Raw genomic sequence first — 21,143 nt, 5'->3', positions numbered from 1 at the left:
GCGACACTGACAGAGAGAGAGCCATTTGCTCCCACCCGGTCAGTCACTCTTGTGGCCGCACTTCCTGCGGTCACAAGAGGCCGCGCTCTCCCTCTAGCGGCCGACGTCACTGGAGCGTCGGCGCGAGGGTGAGGGGAGTGCAGCCTCTTGTGACCGGAGGAAGTGCGGCCACAGGAGGGAAGAGAAGAGGAACGCGAGGACCCGGGTGAGTAAAAGTGTTTGTTTTTTTCAATGTTATATAGCAGGGGGGGCTATATACTATGGGGGGGCACAGGGGGCTATATACTATGGGGGAGCACAGGGGAGCTGTATACTATGGGGGGGCACAGGGGAGCTATATACTATGGGGGAGCACAGGGGAGCTATATACTATGGGGGAGCACAGGGGGCTATATACTATGGGGGAGCACAGGGGAGCTATATACTATGGGGGAGCACAGGGGAGCTATATACTATGGGGGAGCACAGGGGGGCTATATACTATTGGGGAGCACAGGGGGGCTATATACTATGGGGGAGCACAGGGGGCTATATACTATGGGGGAGCACAGGGGAGCTATATACTATGGGGGAGCACAGGGGAGCTATATACTATGGGGGGGGCACAGGGGGCTATATACTATGGGGGAGCACAGGGGGCTATATACTATGGGGGAGCACAGGGGGCTATATACTATTGGGGAGCACAGGGGGCTATATACTATGGGGGAGCACAGGGGGCTATATACTATGGGGGAGCACAGGGGAGCTATATACTATGGGGGAGCACAGGGGGCTATACACTATGGGGGAGCACAGGGGAGCTATATACTATTGGGGAGCACAGGGGAGCTATATACTATTGGGAAGCACAGGGGGCTATATACTATTGGGGAGCACAGGGGAGCTATATACTATGGGGGAGCACAGGGGAGCTATATACTTTGGGGGAGCACAGGGGGCTATATACTATGGGGGAGCACAGGGGAGCTATATACTATGGGGGAGCACAGGGGAGCTATATACTATGGGGAGCACAGGGGGCTATATACTACTGGGGAGCACAGGGGGCTATATACTATGGGGGAGCACAGGGGGCTATATACTATGGGGGAGCACAGGGGGTTATATACTATTGGGGAGCACAGGTTAGCTATATACTATTGGGGAGCACAGGGGCTATATACTATTGGGGAGCACAGGGGAGCTATATACTATTGGGGAGCACAGGGGTCTATATACTATGGGGGAGAGCACAGGGGGCTATATATTATGGAGAGCACAGGGGGGCTATATACTATTGAGGGGGAGCACAGGGGGGCTATATACTATTGGGGGAGAGCACAGGGGGGCTATATACTATTGTGGGAGAGCACAGGGGGGCTATATACTATTGGGGGAGAGCACAGGGGGCTATATACTATTGTGGGAGAGCACAGGGGGGCTATATACTATTGTGGGAGAGCACAGGGGGGCTATATACTATTGGGGGAGAGCACAGGGGGGCTATATACTATTGTGGGTGAGCACAGGGGGCTATATACTACTGGGGAGAGTGCACAGGGGGGCTATATACTAATGGGGGAGCGCACAGGAGGGCTGTATATAACTGGAGGAGCACATGAGGGTCTATATACTACAGGGACACCTTAAAACTATGGAGGCACAGAGGGGTGTAACTATGTAGGGGTACAGAGGGGTGTAACTACTGTATAGGGGTACAAGGGACCTAACTACTGTATGTGTTGGAGCCTAAAATATTTGTCTGGCAGATTCTGGAGAGAAGATTCACAGCCAGGAGAAGACTTCAAGGTGGCCCAGGCTGGATGGAGAGAAAAAGAAAAGGTGACAGACTCTGATCGGAGAAGACGCCTCCGGTGAGTCACTGGATGTAACTTCACTCTGTTATAGGCTTGTACTGATAGGGGTCATGGTGTGGCGGTATTATGTAATGGTATCAATGGTGATATCTTTCTGTTTTGTTTAGTGCAGTTTTTATGTAATATGTAATCACTGAATGGTGGAAATAGTGTTATAAGGTAACTACTGTATGTATTGGGGCTCCTGATACAGTGTGGGGGCAAATTCAGTACATTATACAATGTGCAGAAAGGTAAGGGGGGGCCACTCTTGAGGGCTGTGCACTGGGCCCACCAATGTATTAAAACGGCCCTGACTGTACCATGTACTGGAGCCCCCCCGCCCCCGGGCAGTATCTGTAATGAGATGCTGTGAGCGGGGGAGACTGTATTCATAAGCGCCGCGCTGTACTAAATCAGCCGCGCGGTGCTGATACTACAGCGCGGCGCTTATAAATACAGTCTCCCCCGCTCCCAGCATCTCATTACAGATACTTCCCGGGGGCGGGGGGGCTCCAGTACATGCATTCCACGTCCGTGATCCGTCAGGATCACGGAACGTGGGAATGCAGCCTTAGTCCCCCGGCTGATGTGCGGCTGCCCGGGGTGTCCCGTCCTGTCCCCGGCAGCACGCGCATCAGAGAGCTCCCCGTGCGCCGGAAGTCACAGCCACAGGCGCACGGGGAGCTCTGTGATGCGCGCGCTGCCGGGGACAGGACGGGACACCCCGGGCAGCCGCACATCAGCCGGGACCAGACCAGAGAGGCTCGACGGGGGAACGGAGGGCAGGTGAGTTGTGTGCTGTTTTTTGTTTTTGTTTTATCTGCTGTGCAGGGGGGGGGGGGGGAGAGGGGGACCATCTATAAGGTAGGGGGGGGGAAGGGGGCCATCTATAAGGGAGGGGGGAAAGAGGGGGACGATCTATAAGGGAGGGGGGAAAGAGGGGGACGATCTATAAGGGGGGGGGCCATCTATAAGGGAGGGGGAGAGGGAAGAGGGGGACCATCTATAGGGGGGGCCATCTATAAGGGAGGGGGGAAAGAGGGGGACCATCTATAAGGGGGGGGCCATCTATAAGGGAGGGGGGAAAGAGGGGGACCATCTATAAGGGGGGGACCATCTATAAGGGAGGGGCGGGAGGGGGACCGTCTATAAGGGGGGGGAAGAGGGGGACCATGTATAAGGGGGAGAGGGGGACCATCTATAAGGGAGGGGGGAAAGAGGGGGACCATCTATAAGGGGGCATCTATAAGGGAGGGGGGAGAGGGGGACCATGTATAAGGGGGAGAGGGGGACCATCTATAAGGGAGGGGGAAAGAGGGGGACCATCTATAAGGGAGGGGGGAGAGGGGGACCATGTATAAGGGGGGGAGGGGGACCATCTATAAGGGAAAGGGGACCATCTATAAGGGAGGGGGAGAGAGGGAAGAGGGGGACCATCTATAAGGGGGGGGGGGGAGAGGGGGACCATCTATAAGGGGGGGGGGGAGAGGGGGACCATCTATAAGGGGGGGAGAGGGGGACCATCTATAAGGGGGGGAGAGAGGGAAGAGGGGGACCAACTATAAGGGGGGGGGAAGAGGGGGACCATCTATAAGGGGGGAAGAGGGGGACCATCTATAAGGGAGGGGAAAGAGGGGGACCATCTATAAGGGAGGGGAAAGAGGGGGACCATCTATAAGGGGGGGAGAGGGGGACCATCTATAAGGGAGAGGGGACCATCTATAAGGGGGGGAAGAGGGGGACCATCTATAAGGGGGGAAGAGGGGGACCATCTATAAGGGGGGAAGAGGGGGACCATCTCCTAAAAGATCAGCACCCTCCTCTCCTGACATCCTCTGTGCTGCTGGGACTTCTCCTATAGGATTAGCACCCTCCTCTCCTGACATCCTCTGTGCTGCTGGGACCTCTCCTATAGGATTAGCACCCTCATCTCCTGACATCCTCTGTGCTGCTGGGACCTCTCCTATAGGATTAGCCTCCTCCTCTCCTGACATCCTCTGTGCAGCAAGGGACCAAACATTATGTTTATTGGGGACAGCAGTGGGGGGGGGGCAGTAGTGGATTATAATGTGGGCGGATTGACGGGGGGGGGGCGTCATTCTATAGTTCGCCTCGGGCAGCAGAGAGGCTAGAATCACCCCTGACTGTGTTTAAAGGCAATCTGTCGGCCCTTGGATAGTGCCCCAGTGCTGTAGATATTGGGCCCCTAGTAAGTACGTTACCTTTTGTTACTGCATATGTGGAATAAATTATCGTCTCCTAATGTAAAGAGGAGTCAAAGAGGAGTTGTGGTTTGGCATTTGTGCTGCACTCAGGCACACCTCACCACTCCTTCCAGCTGCCCAGTGTTCTTCTTGCTTGTTCCATCTTTGGCTTCTACGCCTGCACCACTGCTGTTAAAGACACATGCCATCTTTCCAGTGCGCAGCTGATGTTACCGGCCGTGTGCTTCCTGTCTTCACTGTGTGCACAAGCGATGTAGCCTGGAGGAGCCTCGACAGCAGCGATGCATGCCTAGAAGATGGAGTGAGAGAGGGGGCAGCCGGGCAGCAAAGATTATTTACGAAGAAGAGGTGTGCCAGAGTGCGTCCCATACCACAACTGCTCTTGTGTTCTCGTCTTTACGGTAGGAGACCTGAGATTGCAGATAATCCACTCCATGAATGCAGTAACAAAAGATGCTCACTAGAGGCCTGCCAACTACAGCACTGTGTCAGCACTCCGTTGAGGCTATCTGTCATCTGTAGTGTAAGAAAAATCTGAAGGCAGTGGGGACAGAAGTTGTATACAGCAGCTCAATGTGTGAAGAGATGGGAGAGTATACATGGAGAGTAGTTCATACTGGCTCTTAATAGAAAAGAAAGAACACAAAGGCAGCAATGGCACATGCGGTGTACAAGTGTAGAGTGGCAGCAGAGCGTCTGCAGTTAACTCCTGAACAAACAGACATCACATTCAGCATGTATTACACTGAGGAGAAGAATCTAATCCTAAAAACAGTGTGTGTGGGGGGGGGGGGGGCATGGGGGGAAGAGGAGGGGCAGGGTTCTAAATCTGAAACTTAGTATTAAAAAAAAATCCATATCAAAGGTGTCCATAGCATTTACATTTGTCTGCTAGATCATAAAACACACAAATTGCTGTTTTTCTAATTCCCTTTCTAAATTTCCACCTAATATGTCTAGTGAAGGTGACAAGGAGCTGTTAGCAGTGCACTGATTCATATTGGCTGGCCTGTACCTATAAGAAGCAGTTCCGTACAAGATGATCAAGTTGGGTCTCACTGAGCATGTGCGACCACCAGTACTGGACACATCAGGGACATGGAACAAGTTTGCAAAAGCGATATGTACACACTTCTTTAATTGATTTAAATAATTACTTGTGGGACGACCTTAAAGGGGTAGTGCAGCGCACTGTAGTTTTATACAGTGCTTCCACAAGAGATGTCGGGATTCCCAGAGTGTTCTCGCTCTCTGCGATTACCTACAAATCACAGAGAGCGAGTACACTCTGGGAATCCCGACATCTCTTGTGGAAGCACTTAGGGAATCTGCTTTATAAAACTGTACTGATGGCTGGGCGGGGAGCCAGTGCCAGATAATGAATTGCGAATTGGGGCACAAGGATCCCAGGGTGTCTGACACTGTACTCGCTCTTTGCGATTACATAGAAATCGCAATGACCGATTACAGAGCGGAGACACATTGGGAGTGGATGGGAGATCTAAAAAGTGTGTGAAGACGGCAGAACAGGTAACAGCATCACATTACAGAGTGCCGCACTACCCCTTTAAGGTATCGGATTAAGCCTTTATCTGGAGGCCATCAGTAAGTTATTTGTATACATTGGAGTATGGTCAACATTCAACTAATTTGCCTGAAACTGAACCGACGATGATCCTCATCACTAGAGTATATTTACTAGAAATCCATCCTAGCCTGCATGCAGCATAAACAACATGGTAACGGGGAGTTTCCACTTCCAATTATGACTCGTAGAACAAAGGGGGGGGGTCGTCGGTGTTCAGGGAAAAGTACATTGGAGTACAAAAAAAATTCTGTGTAATAATGCATGTTCATGCACCGCAAGCATGCATGCCAGCTAGGAGTCACTTTTTTTTGCGAGTTTTAGAAAGTATATTGCACTTTTTGTAGACCATAAATCTGCCTGTATAAATTCTCCCTCCCCACCCAAAAGAATGTGTGGGAAATTTCTTGAACTGGGTCTAAGACATGATGACTTTGGATAACTCCACCTCAAAGATTGGCTCTCCTTTGTGTGTCCTAGGATTTTATCCTTACTGTATGGTAAGTCATTTGCCCTGCCTCAAAGTATCCTGCAGGAATGTACAGTATATACATACATTACTGCAGTCCTGTACCAAGACTCATATTCACATCAGTCCTTGTCCATAATGGAGCCCCCAATCTAATTTACAGCCGCATTTACAAGTTCTGTAAATATGGTCCCTGCATGGGCTATGTGTTATGGAGCAGACCTCAGATCTCCCAGCAACATCATTCATTATGATGCCATGAGCTCTGAAAGGGTTAAATCTTTACACTACTGTACTGACAAAGCCATGTCAGTACAGTAGCACAGAGTGTTAAACATTTCAAAGCTCACTGCATCATAATAATGGGAGTTCCCAGGTCTGGTCTGTAGAAGATAGTCCGTGCAAGGACTATTTCCGGCCTAGGTCACATGTTGAGTACCTAACCTTACTATTATTACTAATTGTACTGGCTTGAGCGTGTGTTTGCTTGCAATACCCTCTGATAGGAAGTTGTGTAGTTTCATTTGTTTATGTGGTATTGTCTCCAGCTCCCTGACTGATCCCTCCTTTCTGAGACGATGCATTATGCTTTACTTTGAGGAAGCTTGGTGGGGTCTTCTCTCTGAGCTCAAGCCCCACCCCCTGTGTGATGTCACCATATCTGACCAGGTCCTCCAGCCTGCATCAATAATATGCCTACGATATACATATGTTCTATTGCCATATTTTGAGAGAGAATTAGATCTGGTTACAATATGTGGCCTTGTGCTGAACAATGCTGCAGACAGAGGAGACGCCAGAGACTGAATGCAGCAAGTGTTTCAGATTTACTGATTGCAAAGCCATAGCCTGCGATGTACTGTTATATTCACTGTACAGAACTATAAGGAGTGGTGTGGGGACTCTTTAAGGATGTAACCTTGTGATAATATACTCATGTATCCTGTTATGGGTGGGAAAAGCCCCTTTTATATTGATATATAGAGACCCCACCCAATGTAGAGCTGTAAGCATGCATATTATTAGAAAGGTCTCTCTACATAGAAACATAGAAGGTTGTTGGCAGAAAAAGACCACAGGGTCCATTTAGTCGGCCCTTTTAGTATTTCCCTTCTTATTATCTCAGGATAGATATATGTTTATACCAGGCAGGTTACATCCAGTTATTGTAGATTTACCAACCACATCTGCTGGAAGCTTTTTCCATGTATCTACTACTTTCAGTAAAATAATATTTTCTCACATTGCTTCTGATCTTTCCCCCAGATAACCCCTCACTGTGTCCTCTTGTTATTGAGCTGTTTTTACTAAAAACACTTCCCTCCTGAACCTTATTTTAACATACTAAGGGTCCATTTACACAAATATTATCTGCCAAAGATTTGAAGCCAAAGCTAGAAACAGACTATAAACTGGGATCAGGTCATAAAGGAAAGCCTGAGATTTCTCCTCTTTTCTAATCCATTCCTGGCTTTGGCTTCAAATCTTTGACGGATAATCTTTCTGTGTAAATGCACCCTTAAAGGTTTCAATACCCCCTTTCCCTTCTTTCCTCCAGACTATACAGCCAAATATACAGTGATTTCATTATTTTAGTCCCAAAAATGTAAGAATTGTAAGGGGTTTGGGCCATGTTGACTCACTTACTGGCTTGTAACTTGTCTGGAGACAATTAACAATCAATTATTGCTATAGCTGACTATTGATAGCCCATCATTGTGCACGATATGGGGGGGGGGTTGTCACAGGGCGGCAATAGTAAAAGTCATTCATCTTTATTAAAGAGTCACTGCCATATTTTTTTTTTTTTTTTGCAGAAATCAATAGTCCAGGCGATTTTAAGAAACTTTTTACTTGGGTTTATTAGGCAAATCTGCCATTATCTGCATTTAAAAAGCCTTTTCCCAGGTCCCCCCCCTCCTTCCTCTTTTCCATCCACTGCAAAAAATCTGAAAATTGTGACTTGTTGCATGAGTTGTACCCTGTCTGCTCTAGGGAGAGGGGAGGGGGGAGGAGGAAGGAGGGAGTTAGCCGGCAGCAGAAAGCAGATAACAGAGGATTACAGGCACGGAGCTGGGTGACAGCTGTAATCAGAGCTCAGAGAGGTCAGTGGTGACTGTCAGAGGAGATAGAGGGTGAGGGATTTGTAGATTAACTCTTTGTTGTCCTGTTTTGGTCTTTTATTTAGCTCTCTCCATAGGAGAACAATGAAGACGGGGGAGAGCTTCAAACTGCTTTTTCACGATAAAAATGCATTTTTCAGCTAATAAACCCAATTAAAAAGTTTCTTAAAATCGCCTGGACTATTAATTTCTGCAAAAAATTTTTTTACGACAATGTCACTTTAAATGTTTCCAAAGCATCATATTGTGAACCAAAAAAGCAGAACTACAATCCTGATGTCAATGGTCTTGTTGGAGACACCCCCTCCCCCCATTCTTACCAGATTCCTTGGATGGATAGTAAATAGCGATAATGTAAAATGATGGACAAGTCAGAGAACCCCAGTGCTGGACTATGAGAAGAAAACTCGCTTCTTATTGATGAGACTAGATGATTTTGTCTTCTACAGATGTTTTTAAGATGAGTTTGTGTTGTGCAATTTTCCGTACATGAGATCGTAGCCAGAACGCGGTGGGTGTTCCTGGTGCTTTATATCGGCCCCTTTGATACAGTTTATAAGCCAAAAGTTGAAATTGGTTAAAGACAAGAGAAGTCAACTCTATTTCTACTTTATGATGCAGCCACGTGTTGGCTTAAAAATGGCATGAGAGTAAGAGGTTACACCAGGACGCTAACATTAACTTATTTACTCCATTGTAAAGGGGGCTCTATGGGTGCAAACCATTTCTTACCATATGCTATAGTGGCCCTTTTTTTTTTTTTACCAAAATTGAATTCATGTGGGCTGTCATGTGGTTGCACTGACGTTAAGTACAAATTCATTCCCTTGTGTATTATCCAGGTAGGTGCACAGCCAATTCTAACAAAGTGCTACATATCAAACCGTGCGGTGAAGGAGAAGGACGATTTTACTGAAGAAAAAGACCCCTGGTCCATCTAGTCAGTATTATTCCCTTTTATCTCAAGATGGGGGACCATGTCAGAGTAGTAAATTTAAAAGCACATATCTAGGATGGGATCAGAGGCTACCCATAACATGTTAACGTTATCTTTTTGTTTTCATTTATTATACAGTATGTACTTATATATATTGGCCACTAGATGTCACCAAAGTACCACCAAAGTGTGAGCGTTGCCATCAACCATGCAGGAATGCTGCAAATATTAGTCCAGCATTGGTGTGTAAATGTAAAATTTGTGTAGTCTATGGCTACAAATCAAATTAGTTACAGATGTATGCCCCCTAATCTTTCATCACCTGGTCAGATCATAGACACAAGTAGACACTGCAACAACTCAGCTTTATTTAATACAGTTCACAGGGTTATCCAGGAGCAGCACCACTCTTGTCCTCAGGTTGGGTGGAGTTTTGTAGCTCTGTTCCATTAAAATGAATGGAGCTGCATTGTAATACCACACACAACCTGAGGATAGGGGCGGTGCTGTTCCTAATCCTGGATAACCCATTTAAAAAACTATCCAAGATCTAGATAAAGGTGTCAAACTTTAACTTCAAAACTTCAACTCATATCATGTCTGGACAGCCAAAACTTTGTCCAGTTATGATGGGAATTGCAGTTTTCATACAGCTGGAGGGCTGCCGATTTGGCATCTGTGATCTAGATCAATGTTCCCCAACCTGTGGCTCTCCAGCTGTTGCCAGACTACAACTCCGAGAATGTTCTAAAAAGTTATCAGTATGTCCATGTGTATGGGATTTTTTTTAGGCTGTGTTCACACATGGAATTTGTTTTGTTGTGTTTTAGTCTAAATTTTTCTATTGTTTTGCACAATATATCACAATTTTTACCATGAATTCTTCAAAATTACCGCAATTACACAATTTGCGGAAAGATTACAGCCAAAATGCCATCCGTGAGCACATCCTCAGTCAACCTTAGATCATCAGTCACGGTCACAGCTGGTCCAGGTGCTGTAAAGTCTGATTTTATCAATTTTGCTTAGAGGAAAACCCCTTTAAAATAAACCACATATAAAGGAGTACAACTATGCTTACATCCTTTTAAAGTTCTTCTCTCCCATGGATCTGATCACTTCAATGGTGGCTTTGCTGCTGCCATGAAAGTTAATACACTTTCCCATAATCCCCCTTGGTTGTGCAATACACAGTAGGGTAGAACCTAGAATGTATTGGCTGCTAGGAGGCATGCACTACACATGACGTACACATGAGTGTCATTGGCTTCTCACAGTTTGGGTTTACTGGCTGCACAAAGTCAGTGACAACCCTAACTTTTAGGGTTAAAACTCTTACCAATCTAACCCTAACCCCTTGCAATATCCCCAGGGGTTAGGGATGGTGCTAATTATTTGTTGATAGTAAGCAGTACTCTTAAAGTGTCACTGTTGTTAAAATTTTTATTGCAGAAATCAATAGTACAGGCGATTTTAAGAAACTTTGTAATTGGGTTTATTAGCCGAAAAATTAATTTTTATCATGAAAAAGCAGTTTGAAGCTCTCCCCCCTGTCTTCATGGTTTTCCTATGGAGAGAGAAAGTAAAAGCAGCAAAACAGGACAACAAAGAGTTAATTTACATTCACATCCCGGGCTCTCTCCTCTGACAGTCACCACGACCTCTCTGACCTCTAATTAGGGCTCTGAATAGCTCCCCTGCTGAGCAATCCTTTGTTCTTTCTCAGTTGCCGGCTAATCTCCCTCCTCCCCCCTCCCCTCTCCATAGACCAGACAGGATCCGACTGATGAAAAAACAGTCGAGATTTCCTGATTCTGAGGAGTGGATGACAGAAAGGAGAGGAGGGGGGACCTGGGAAAAGGATTTTTACATGCAGATAATGACATATTTGCCTAATAAACCCAATTACAAAGTTTCTTAAAATCGCCTGGATTATTGATTTTTTGCAAAAAAAATATTTAACAACAGTCTGTGTTTACTTTGTGCTGCAAGTAATTTCAGACTGTGAGCAGCCAATGTGTCAATGAGTACCTCCTGGCATCCCATACATTCTAGGCTTTACCTCCACAGTAAAGATTTACCGCTATAATTTCCTGGACAGATTGGGAGGTTGAGGATGAACTGAGCATGTGTGACCACCTTAATGGATGCGCTAAGGTGGTCGTAACCAATTTTTCCTTGTATTGAGTTCCCACAAGATGTTCAGCAGGACACAGACCACCAATCGTGTATAGAACCGCATGCATCACTTTATTTTATTTCAGAAAAGTGATCTGCTTTTTACAGATATTTTGTTACAGTAGTTATACAAATTAATAAATTTACAAAATCTGTGCAAACTCTTTCTTTCCAAGTTGCCACTGTTGAAAGCATGCATAAACAATGAGAGTTAGGCAACGTGTGACTTGGACCGCAACCACCATCATCGCTCTTGGCTAGGATGACGGGAGTTGGAGTTTCTCTGCCCCTGTACTGGCACACATTGCCTAACTGTACAAGTCATGAGCAACATTTCTATGTAGAAGTAAAAAGTTATGTCTATGTACAGAGCAATATTAAAAAATAAAATGGATTAAGAGCTATGGTCGGCAGTAGCATCCTGGGAAATCGGAACCGATAAATATGTCATTCTTCAAATCAAGAGTCTACACGTTTATACATATAACCACAGGGTAGTGGTGCGACTTAAAGGGGGTCATTCATCAAAAACTTACTATATTCTTTGTGGCTTCTCCAAGAAGGCATCTATATAAAGTTACTTTATAATGATATAATTTTCTATAACTTATTTTTTTTTTGCTATTATAGTAAAATATTCTTTGCATGTTTTGCAGCACGGTCTGCATCTCATTTTATGGTAAAGTGGTATATAATTTAAAGAAGTTATATGACTTTATAAAATGGTGTTCCCCAAACTGTAGCTCTTCAGCTGTTGCGATACTACAGCTATTCTTTGTATATTTTGCAGCATTGTGGTGTGTCACTTTATGGCAAAGTGGTAAATAATTTTAAAACGTCATGACAAAGTTATATATTAGTGTTTCACATTATGGCAAAGTAGAATATAATGTAAAAAAAAATACATCATGACTTTATAAAACAGTGTTCCCCAACCTGTAACTCTTCAGCTGCTGCAAAACTACAACTATTCTTTGTATGTTTTGCAGCATCTCACTTTACAGCAACATGACATATAATGTAAAAACATCCATGAAGAAGTTTTATTCGTTTATTAAACAATGATCCTCAACGTGTGGCACTCTAACTGTTGCAAAACTACAAACTCCATCAGGTTATGGCATGATGGGAGTTGTAGCATTGCAACTGCTGGAAAGCAGATTGGGGAACAATGTTTTTTTTTTTTTTTTTTTAAAGGCACAAGAGTGCAGGCTGGGTGCGTTTAATTTCTTAAAATTTACAGATTGGGAGGGGGCATTATTCCTTAGACTACACACCTGAGATGCTGCAGAACCTCTTTTTGAAGATTAATGGGGACACGTCTGTCAACTATTAGCTGCTATATATCTTAGAGGTCGCTTATCATTATATATTGCTGCAGCTAATACTGCATAACACAGGCTGCTGCGGCTGCTGAAGAACCTCTTTTTTTTTTTTTTTTTTTTTTTTTTAAAGAAACAGGGAGCACTGCATTCCAGTCAATAAGTAACATACACAGGGTTAAGAACTTCCTGCCATAGAGACCAGCGACAGGCCGATTATATGGAGATCAGCAGTGCCGCTTATCTCGGTCTGCACAATCATCATAAATATTATTTACACACAAGTCAATGAAAAGAATTTCCCATTGACCTGAATATTGCCTAAATATTCTAGTAAGAAAATATCTTGTATTCCCTGACTTTTTTTTTTTTTTTGATGAAAGAATCCCTTTAAGAATAAACATACTCTATGTCCCATATATGAAAATATCTCGGCAAAAAAATAAAAATAAAAAGCAACAGCGATGTATAGTCGACAAAAATAGAAATCTGTAGTCAGAGCCGGCATGGGTGTAAAATAAAAGCCAAAAACTCCACGCTTAGAATTTCATCTCTCCCGTAAGTTCCATAATGAAAAATAGTCTATACAAAATAATCCGCATCCTCACGTCATGGACCTTTTGCGAAGATATATACACACACATGCAAACATACAGTATAGTAATATATACAGTCACACACACACACACACACACACACACTATGTTACATAGAAACAGAGACTGATAAAAGAAGAGGCCTATAATTACAACAGCTACTATCTGGACAAGGATATAGCGGTGGGTTATGTACACAGATGACAACGACATGCCAGCAGAGGGCGCTGTGGGTGGAGACATCACAAGTTAGGAGGAGGAGTCCTTTGGAGCGGCCACCTTGGTTGCGCTTCCGTTCTGTGACTTGTAGCTGGTGAAGCTAGGTGTGTGGATGGTACGGATGCTCTTCATACCTTGAGTCAGTGAAGTGGGAGAGACAGAAGTAGAGGGAGAAGTAGCAGAGGAGGAAGGAGTAGGAGGAGATGGTCTGCCATTTGCATTCTGCAGTGAAAATGAGAGATGGTGACCTTTACCTGAATAGGTTGGGCTTTGTAGCTTTGACGTGCCGTTGTGAACGGGACGGATAAGGGAGGAGGCGTTAACGTTACGACCGGGCTGAGAGTTAGAATTGGTTACTGGGACGTGAGACTTCACAGGGGGATTATGGGAGTTAGAGGTATCATTACACTGAGCGGAAACAGAGCTGCTTTTTCCAGTGTTAGGAGAAAGAGCTGGAATCTTAGAAGCAGATAAAGTAGGGGAAGCAGCCTTAATATCCCCACCAGCTTTCTTAGTACCTCCGTTAGCCTGCAAATAAAGATGGCGGGAGACAGTTTGTCAAAACCTTTCACAAGAACACACCAACACGGGCGCAGGAACAAAGCCCCCACATAGACACATTATATTTGCCGACGTTCTCACTGGACCTGGCAGAAACCATAAAGCACAGAAAGGTTTAGAGAACTGGAGAGACGTGGAGGATGTGGCTCCCCCTCCCCCGGGCGATAGTGCAGTGCTCTACATGCTGGGTGAGAAGAATGGTGGCAAGCGGTTAATGGAGTGCGGTGGCACAGACATGTTAGTACCGGACGACACAGACATCACTGCACACACACACGTGTGCTCTCATTTTATTATTATTATTTTTCTTTTTTTTGTTGCGTGTGGTAAGCCAAGGTTTTGTTCATCTCAGCTGAACTTCTCGAAGTGGTACAAAGCAGCGGGTGTTTTTATTGCAGGCATGCAGAGATATGGCAAGAGTGAGACACAGTACTACAGGATTTCTCATGCCACCAGATCCAGACATCTTAACAAAAACAAGAGTGAAAGCAAAGGCGCCATCCTTGTTTTGGTTACATTGATTTCAGTTACTTGGCTTGAAGTTTTTTATTCATTTATTTTTTTACTTTTTTTTCCTTCCAAAAAAATTGCTGTTCTATGGTAAAACTACCTGTCTGAATTGACGCTGCGGCTCCTGTAGCTTTGGCTGTTTGCTAGTTTTTTCCATGCTTCCTTGTCTAGTTTTAGAAGACATTGGTATTGGCATTCTGCTGGTTTGTGGCGCTCCGTTTGATCCCTATAGGAACAGCCAACAGGAGAGAGAGACAGAAAAAAAAAATAACAAATCAAACAAGAGAACTGATGTCATCATCCATGTGTTCACATTCCATGCTTGACCAACATCATATCAATCTCTAGTCATGCAGAAGAAGAAACATCGGAGGTTATAGTCATAAAAAAAATCATAAAAAACATTAAAAAAAACAAGTCATGTCAACCAAGCAGGCATTTTTTTGTTTTAGTTTTTAGCTCTTCATCTGCCCATCACCATGTTATCAAGCTTATTAAACCAGCAGCTAAAGGAAAAGCCAACCACCAGAAGAACACCACTCAGAGGTTAGGCACCAGTTTCTCATTGGCACACCATTAGGCTTTAGAAGTCTTGTGCACTGGTACCTTACGTGCTGCAGTAGGTATGGATGATGGAGACTCTACAACAAGTTTGGTATCATCCGCTAACACAGGTCCTTTGGTAACTACCGTAGCTATTGTCAATGTTCTGTTATCGTCTTTCGATTCTATGAGATCGGATCCCGGTCTCGGTGTCATTCCACTTATGGTACTTTCTAGCTGCTTGATAGTTTGCTCAAGACTGTCTAAGGTTCTGTATGTATTTTGTCTTATATCATCGGTCCTCGACACCGATTCTGGTTCTACAAGGTTGAGGGCTTCGAGTTGGATATTCTCCTCTTTACTCTTGGATCTTTCGATTTCGAACCTTTCTGCTTCCTTGTGTTGCTTTACAGTCCCGTCAGGCTCTTCTTCATCCTCGTAGACCACCACCTGTAAGGTCTTCTTACCAGTTTTGGTCCCCGTACGGATAGCCTGGGTCAGAGCCGCCAGCTGCTTTTTAGGGAATTTGAACTTGAACTTTTTCTTTACGTCTTGTCTCTGGCCATACTGGTAGTCGGATGCTTCTGACTTTTCTTCATCTGTAAAGAATTCGTTGGGGACACTGGTATCCTGGAACATAGTCTGCTTCATTTCTGCTAGAGATGGATAGTTAAATCTGTACCTGCTTGGTTTCACTACATTATTTGTACTGGTGACTATTTTGGTTTCCTCAACTTGTTCTAGTTTGGGTTGAGGGACACTTGGTTGCCTATGATCGTCGTCGTCTTCTTCTTCCTCTTCCTCCTCCTCATCAATCTTTGCTTCAGACATGACTTTTTCCAACTCATCGTCACATTCTTCGAATATTGTTGACAACCTTTTATAGGCGGATTTTATATCCATTGGTTCATCAAATATGATAATGACCGGCTTCTTTTCGGTGGATAGAACAGGATCTTGTGGGTCAGAATTGTGGGAAGGAATCTTCACATTTTCTTTGTCCACACTAACTGTTTGTACCTCTCCACCCTTCCGGTTTACGATATCTTGGACTTCTCCTGTTGACAAAACCTGCACCTCCGTGTTGGTGATCATAAAAGCAATGTTATCTGCGGGAGACCTCGGCTCAGTTGGTGAGATAGTCGGAGACTCGAGATCCTCAGATTGTTGGCTGGTAGTCCTCCGAGAATTCTTTTGTCTCATTACAACTGTCTGGCCTAAATCTAAGTAAGGCATTCCCTGTTCTTGAGATGGAGAACTAACTACTGGGCTATCCTGGCTCTCTATACTGGAAACCTTGACCAATGTGGAACTTGACTCTGAGATTTTGTGATCCGTTCCTCCATTAATTACTTCTGGGACTGTAGAGATCAAGTGTTTTAGGTTTTCCCTGTTGTGGTACCTATATAAAGCCATGTTAACTACTTCTTCATTTTTAACTTCCTCTTCAGGTTCTTGCCTTACTGTCGAGCTAGTCTCATCCCTGCCTATGAATAGACTGTAGGTAGACTGCTGATTCACTACAACCTTCTCCTCCTGCCTAAACTGAGCAGAATCAGGTGCAGAACTTGGAATAGGTTGAATTTTCCACTTGTCCTCTGGGCTTTCAACAAGTTTTGGGCTTTCGGGACTTACACTTTCTTTAGAAATAATGCATGACACCTATGAAGAAATATTAGAGGGGAAATCGACTTGTTAAATAAAATAGCTCGCTCAATAAAGGTGAATAAAATAATTAACGTCAAGATAGAGTTAAGTATGTTGGTTATTGTTTGGGTGAAATACACCGATCAGCCATAACATCAAAACCACCTCCCTAACGCTGGCTAGCTCCCGTGGTGTGTCTATGAATCGGACTTGGTTTTCCAGCACAAATTTGGAGTTCCAACACTACCATGAAGGGGAAACTTGGTCTGCAGTGATAAGTACATGTCATACGAATGCTAGGAAGTAAGGTTTCCCAGCAGAACATTACCTGGAGTATTACACTGCCTCCACTGGCTTGTCTTCTTCCCAAAGTATATCCTTGCAATGTGAAGCAATACGCATGCCCCGTGCCATCCATGTGATGGGAAAAGGACTCACCAGACCAGGTCATCATCTTCCATTATTTCTTGGTTCAGCTCTGATACTCTCTTCCACAAGTGGACAGGGATCAGCACTTAGACTGTTCTGACACCTTTCTATCATAGACCAGAGTAAGGACTCCATTGCACCGAGCAATAATCGTCCTAATCAGGTCGATCTGGCCAATTATAGCTCTGTGTAATAGAGACAGCATCATCGGCTGATCGTTTCTTTAGGAATTTTTTTAGCAATTTGCTCTACAGCACGGCACCTCTTCTTGGGGATCAGACCAGTCAAGCCAGCCTTCTCTCTCCTCACCCCAGTAACCCATGTGCTTCCATCCCAGCTGTCGAACCTTGGACCACGTTTGGCAGATACTAACCACAACCAGAAGCACCCCACAATATCTACCATTATGGAGATGCCATGACCCTGGTGTCACAATTTGACACTTGTCAAATTTCCAATACTGACCGTTCACTTTCTGCCTAATATATCCCATCCCCGATGGTGTCATTGTCAGTGGTCACAATGTTATAGCTGATCAGTATATGCCCACTTACATTATACCTAAAAGGAATTAATAAATCAGACATTAGAGCTGCAAAATTGAGGTATAACATAGCGCTAAGGTTAAAAAAAAACAACTCCTTTTGGTAATAATTTAGGAATTCATATTGCATTTACTCACAAGGTGTACAGGGAACACCAGCTGAGCACCATATTAGTGCAGTGAGGAATATTCACACTTATAGTGACATCCAGGACCCATTCCCTCTAAGCAGCTGGATGCCTACAGCGCAATACACCCAGCATTGCATTTTGGGAGATTCATTGTACAGCGCCTAGTGACACATTGAGGACTGGAACTGCGCTCCCCAGAATGCAAATAAGCCGAGGTGTGCAGATGCTGAACAAGCAGGGGATACTGAGAGATTAGAGGTTAGCAGGATTTAGAGTAATACAAGTTAGAAAGGCAAATTCAGAGTCGACAATAAGACTTTTTCTAGAACAATAGACAAGCATGCAAGCTGGAGAGTATGGTACAAAACAACCACTGGACATAAGGGGGGCTGGATTAGAAGTTAGATATGCAAGTTAGATACATATGGGGAGATTTATCAAACATGGTGTAAAGTAGAATTGGCTCAGTTGCCCCTAGCAACCAATCAGATCCCACCTTTCATTCCTAACAGACTCTTTGGAAAATGAAAGGTGGAATCTGATTGGTTGCTAGGGGCAACTGAGCCAGTTTCACTTTACACCATGTTTGATAAATCTCCCCCATAGGGTCTATCTAGAAGCTAGTGTTATACAGTAATGTGGAGTTAGTTATTATAGGCCAGAAGGTTACAGATAGGCCTTACATATGGAGTTTACCTTCTTTTCCTTGGGCAGAGCTAAACCCGAAGGTCTGAAATCTCTCTCGTGGACCTCTGCTTTAGAGGGCTCATATTGCACCTTTGAATTAATTTCCACTATAGAATACTTCTGGAAAGCCTATAGGATGTAGAATGTTACATAAAATGGAGATTATCTTATACGGCATCCAGGGAAATCAATAGATACATACGGTTATGGTCCAAACAATTGGGGAACCGTACACTGAATTATAAGACCAACCACAGTGAACAGAGGAGATGCCATCTGTTTCCTGTACCAGATCCTATATGTAATGGGGGGCGGAGCTCTGTAACAGGAAGAGGAGGGTACCTGGGCGTGGCAGCTGATTGGCTGCGCATAATAACTTCTTTTGAGAATAGGAAGGGGAGGTGTATGGGGTAGATATCTAAGTTAAATGTATATGTGTGCTTAGTTTACTATTTGTGGGAAATATTTTTACAAATGACTTTTTTCAAATTAGTAGCCGTATAAATAGAGTTTGTGTATCGGACCTCGGCAAACTCTGTAAGAGTCTAGGGATTTGTTTTTAGTCCCCATTATATTTTGGGTTGTTCCCCCTTATCTCCATTATAGTGAGTGTATTGTACAACTTTATTATTTCTTCATGGAACGAAGGACAATGGCAGACATGCAGATTAGATTATATACACATTATATTATAGATGCGGTTTGCAAATATTGTAATGTGGATCTGATGACGTGAAGAACATTTCTGCTTAGTTCAAAAAAAGAAAAATTACCATTAGACAAAGACTTTTAAGATGGTTTATTGTTTGTTTCTGAGGAAACGGGGTCACATGACCAGTGTTACAGGTACCGTGACCATTCCCAGCTTTCTTTATGGCAGTGTTTCTCACCCTGTGGCCCTTCCTACAGTTTCCATCATGCCCGGACAACCACAGCTTGAGGAACACTGACCTATAGCACAGTCTTCGAAAAGCAAAAAGTCATTGTCTATACGGAAAACCAAATTCGAGAGTTACCTGAAGTTCTGCCATGATCCTCTCTCCTTCCTCTTCCTCTTCATCCTTCACTTGAGAAGTCTTGATGGGACTCTCTACTTCTGGCCTGGTTGTTTTTGGTGGTGGCGGAGGAGGGACATCTTCTACGTCCTGTGTTGATTTAGAAGAACATACTAAGATGTTGCTAGAATCCCAGTGTAACCCAATCTCTCTGCTCTGACTACCTGACTACATTACATGATGAGATTTTTAAGCTCCTGAAGAATATTTTCTAGTCTTCAATGCATTGTTACTTTAATTCAATGTAGCCCTCCTTCAGAAGGAAGGGAGTTCGCTTTCGTAGTGGTCATGGCTAAGACAATGTCCATCCCCTTTAAGAGCCTTGAAACACGACCGGGGAATGTTAACCAGGCTCTTTTCTTCTTGTGGAGGTTTTGCATGGCCTATAAGACTCCTCACTCACAACTTTTGTCACTTTTTTCAAGGAGACATGAGTGAAATTCATACATTGAAGACAGTGTGACATTGTATTCACCTTGCTATCCTTCCACTCTGAAGTCCATGAACTGCTCAAACTACTTCCAAGAGGGTACATACGCCGAGGAGGAGGTGGAGGCGGAGACTTGGGTAACTTTTCATTTTCTAGCTCAGCTTCTTGACCTACTTCTAGAACACACACAAAAAGTTGTAAGCAACAACTACACCACTGTGCCATATTGGTCAGATGTCCACAGTCTCGTCTTTACATGTATAAAAACGTTTCAAAGTTATATTGAATTTCCTTTAAGGGCATGTTCACACTGAGTAAAACAGGAGCAATTCCGTGGCAGAAAGTTCCGCCTGTCTCAGTGTGCCATAGCCCGTCTATGGGAGAGCATGCGCTCCTCCGCACCCACAGCTCTCCACTTAAAGAAATGACATGTCATTTCCGCGGAATTTCGCTGTATTTGCTCAGTGTGAACATACCCTAAGAGTTTCAAAGCCCCACAGATAAAGTAGTATCCTTACACCTTTCCCTTCCAAAAATTACCAAATAGGCATTAATGACGTTCTTTATATACCCTTAAAGGGATATTAAGTTATATTGAACATGCAGCCAATCTGCAGGCAGCATAATATAGAGCGGGGGGTGAGGGTGGGTGGTGTAAGCAAATTGATATAGAGTTTTGTTGGGAGAGGTTCCTATTAGGGATGGTCCGAACCTGCCGAGCCCGGACTCTCAGCAATGGTTCCCGCTGTCTTAAACCTCCGTGCAGAGGGTGGATACAGCGGGAGGACCGCCTGGAAAACCGGGATACAGCCACAGCCATAGGCTGTATCCCAGTTTTCCAGGCGGTCTTCCCGCTTTATCCACCCTCTCCACGGAGGTTTAAGAGAGCTAGAATCATTGCTGAGAGTCCGGGTTCGTGCGAACCCGTACCTCGGCAGGTTCGGACCACCAGTGGGCGGTGCTAATTAGTCAGTAACAGCTTGTTTAACAACGGTCAGTCATTAGTACCACCCACTGGACTCCTAGAATGGGAAGAGGTTAAAAAAATAAACTAATAAAAGTTATATAGGAACTTTTCCATCCTTATTATATACCAATATGCTCTATATCA

The 21,143-nt window shown here is 44.4% G+C and overlaps 1 protein-coding gene across 26 annotated transcripts in view; it reads right to left on the bottom strand.

Moving 5' to 3' along the window:
- Nucleotides 1–11,411: 11,411 nt before the first annotated feature.
- KIAA1217 (KIAA1217 ortholog) overlaps nt 11,412–21,143 on the bottom strand; it is a 454,907-nt gene continuing 445,175 nt past the window's right edge. For 18 of the 26 annotated variants that reach the window (XM_069959064.1, XM_069959057.1, XM_069959061.1 and 15 more), the window contains 6 exons: nt 20,078–20,208; nt 19,564–19,692; nt 18,557–18,676; nt 15,173–16,771; nt 14,667–14,792; nt 11,412–14,023 (listed from right to left, as the gene is read on the bottom strand). In XM_069959064.1, the coding sequence (XP_069815165.1) occupies nt 13,526–14,023; nt 14,667–14,792; nt 15,173–16,771; nt 18,557–18,676; nt 19,564–19,692; nt 20,078–20,208 (2,603 nt within the window). In that variant the 3' untranslated portion in view covers nt 11,412–13,525. Of the gene's footprint in view, nt 14,024–14,609; nt 14,793–15,172; nt 16,772–18,556; nt 18,677–19,563; nt 19,693–20,077; nt 20,209–21,143 lie in introns of those variants that run through there. The other 8 variants (XM_069959078.1, XM_069959080.1, XM_069959065.1 and 5 more) reach the window with 7 other exon arrangements.

This window comes from Dendropsophus ebraccatus, chromosome 2 (assembly GCF_027789765.1).
Source record: "Dendropsophus ebraccatus isolate aDenEbr1 chromosome 2, aDenEbr1.pat, whole genome shotgun sequence".
In the NCBI taxonomy this organism is placed as follows: domain Eukaryota; kingdom Metazoa; phylum Chordata; class Amphibia; order Anura; family Hylidae; genus Dendropsophus; species Dendropsophus ebraccatus.
The sequence above is the reverse complement of the archived record's forward strand: the minus strand, read 5'-3'. Positions and strand labels throughout refer to the sequence as shown.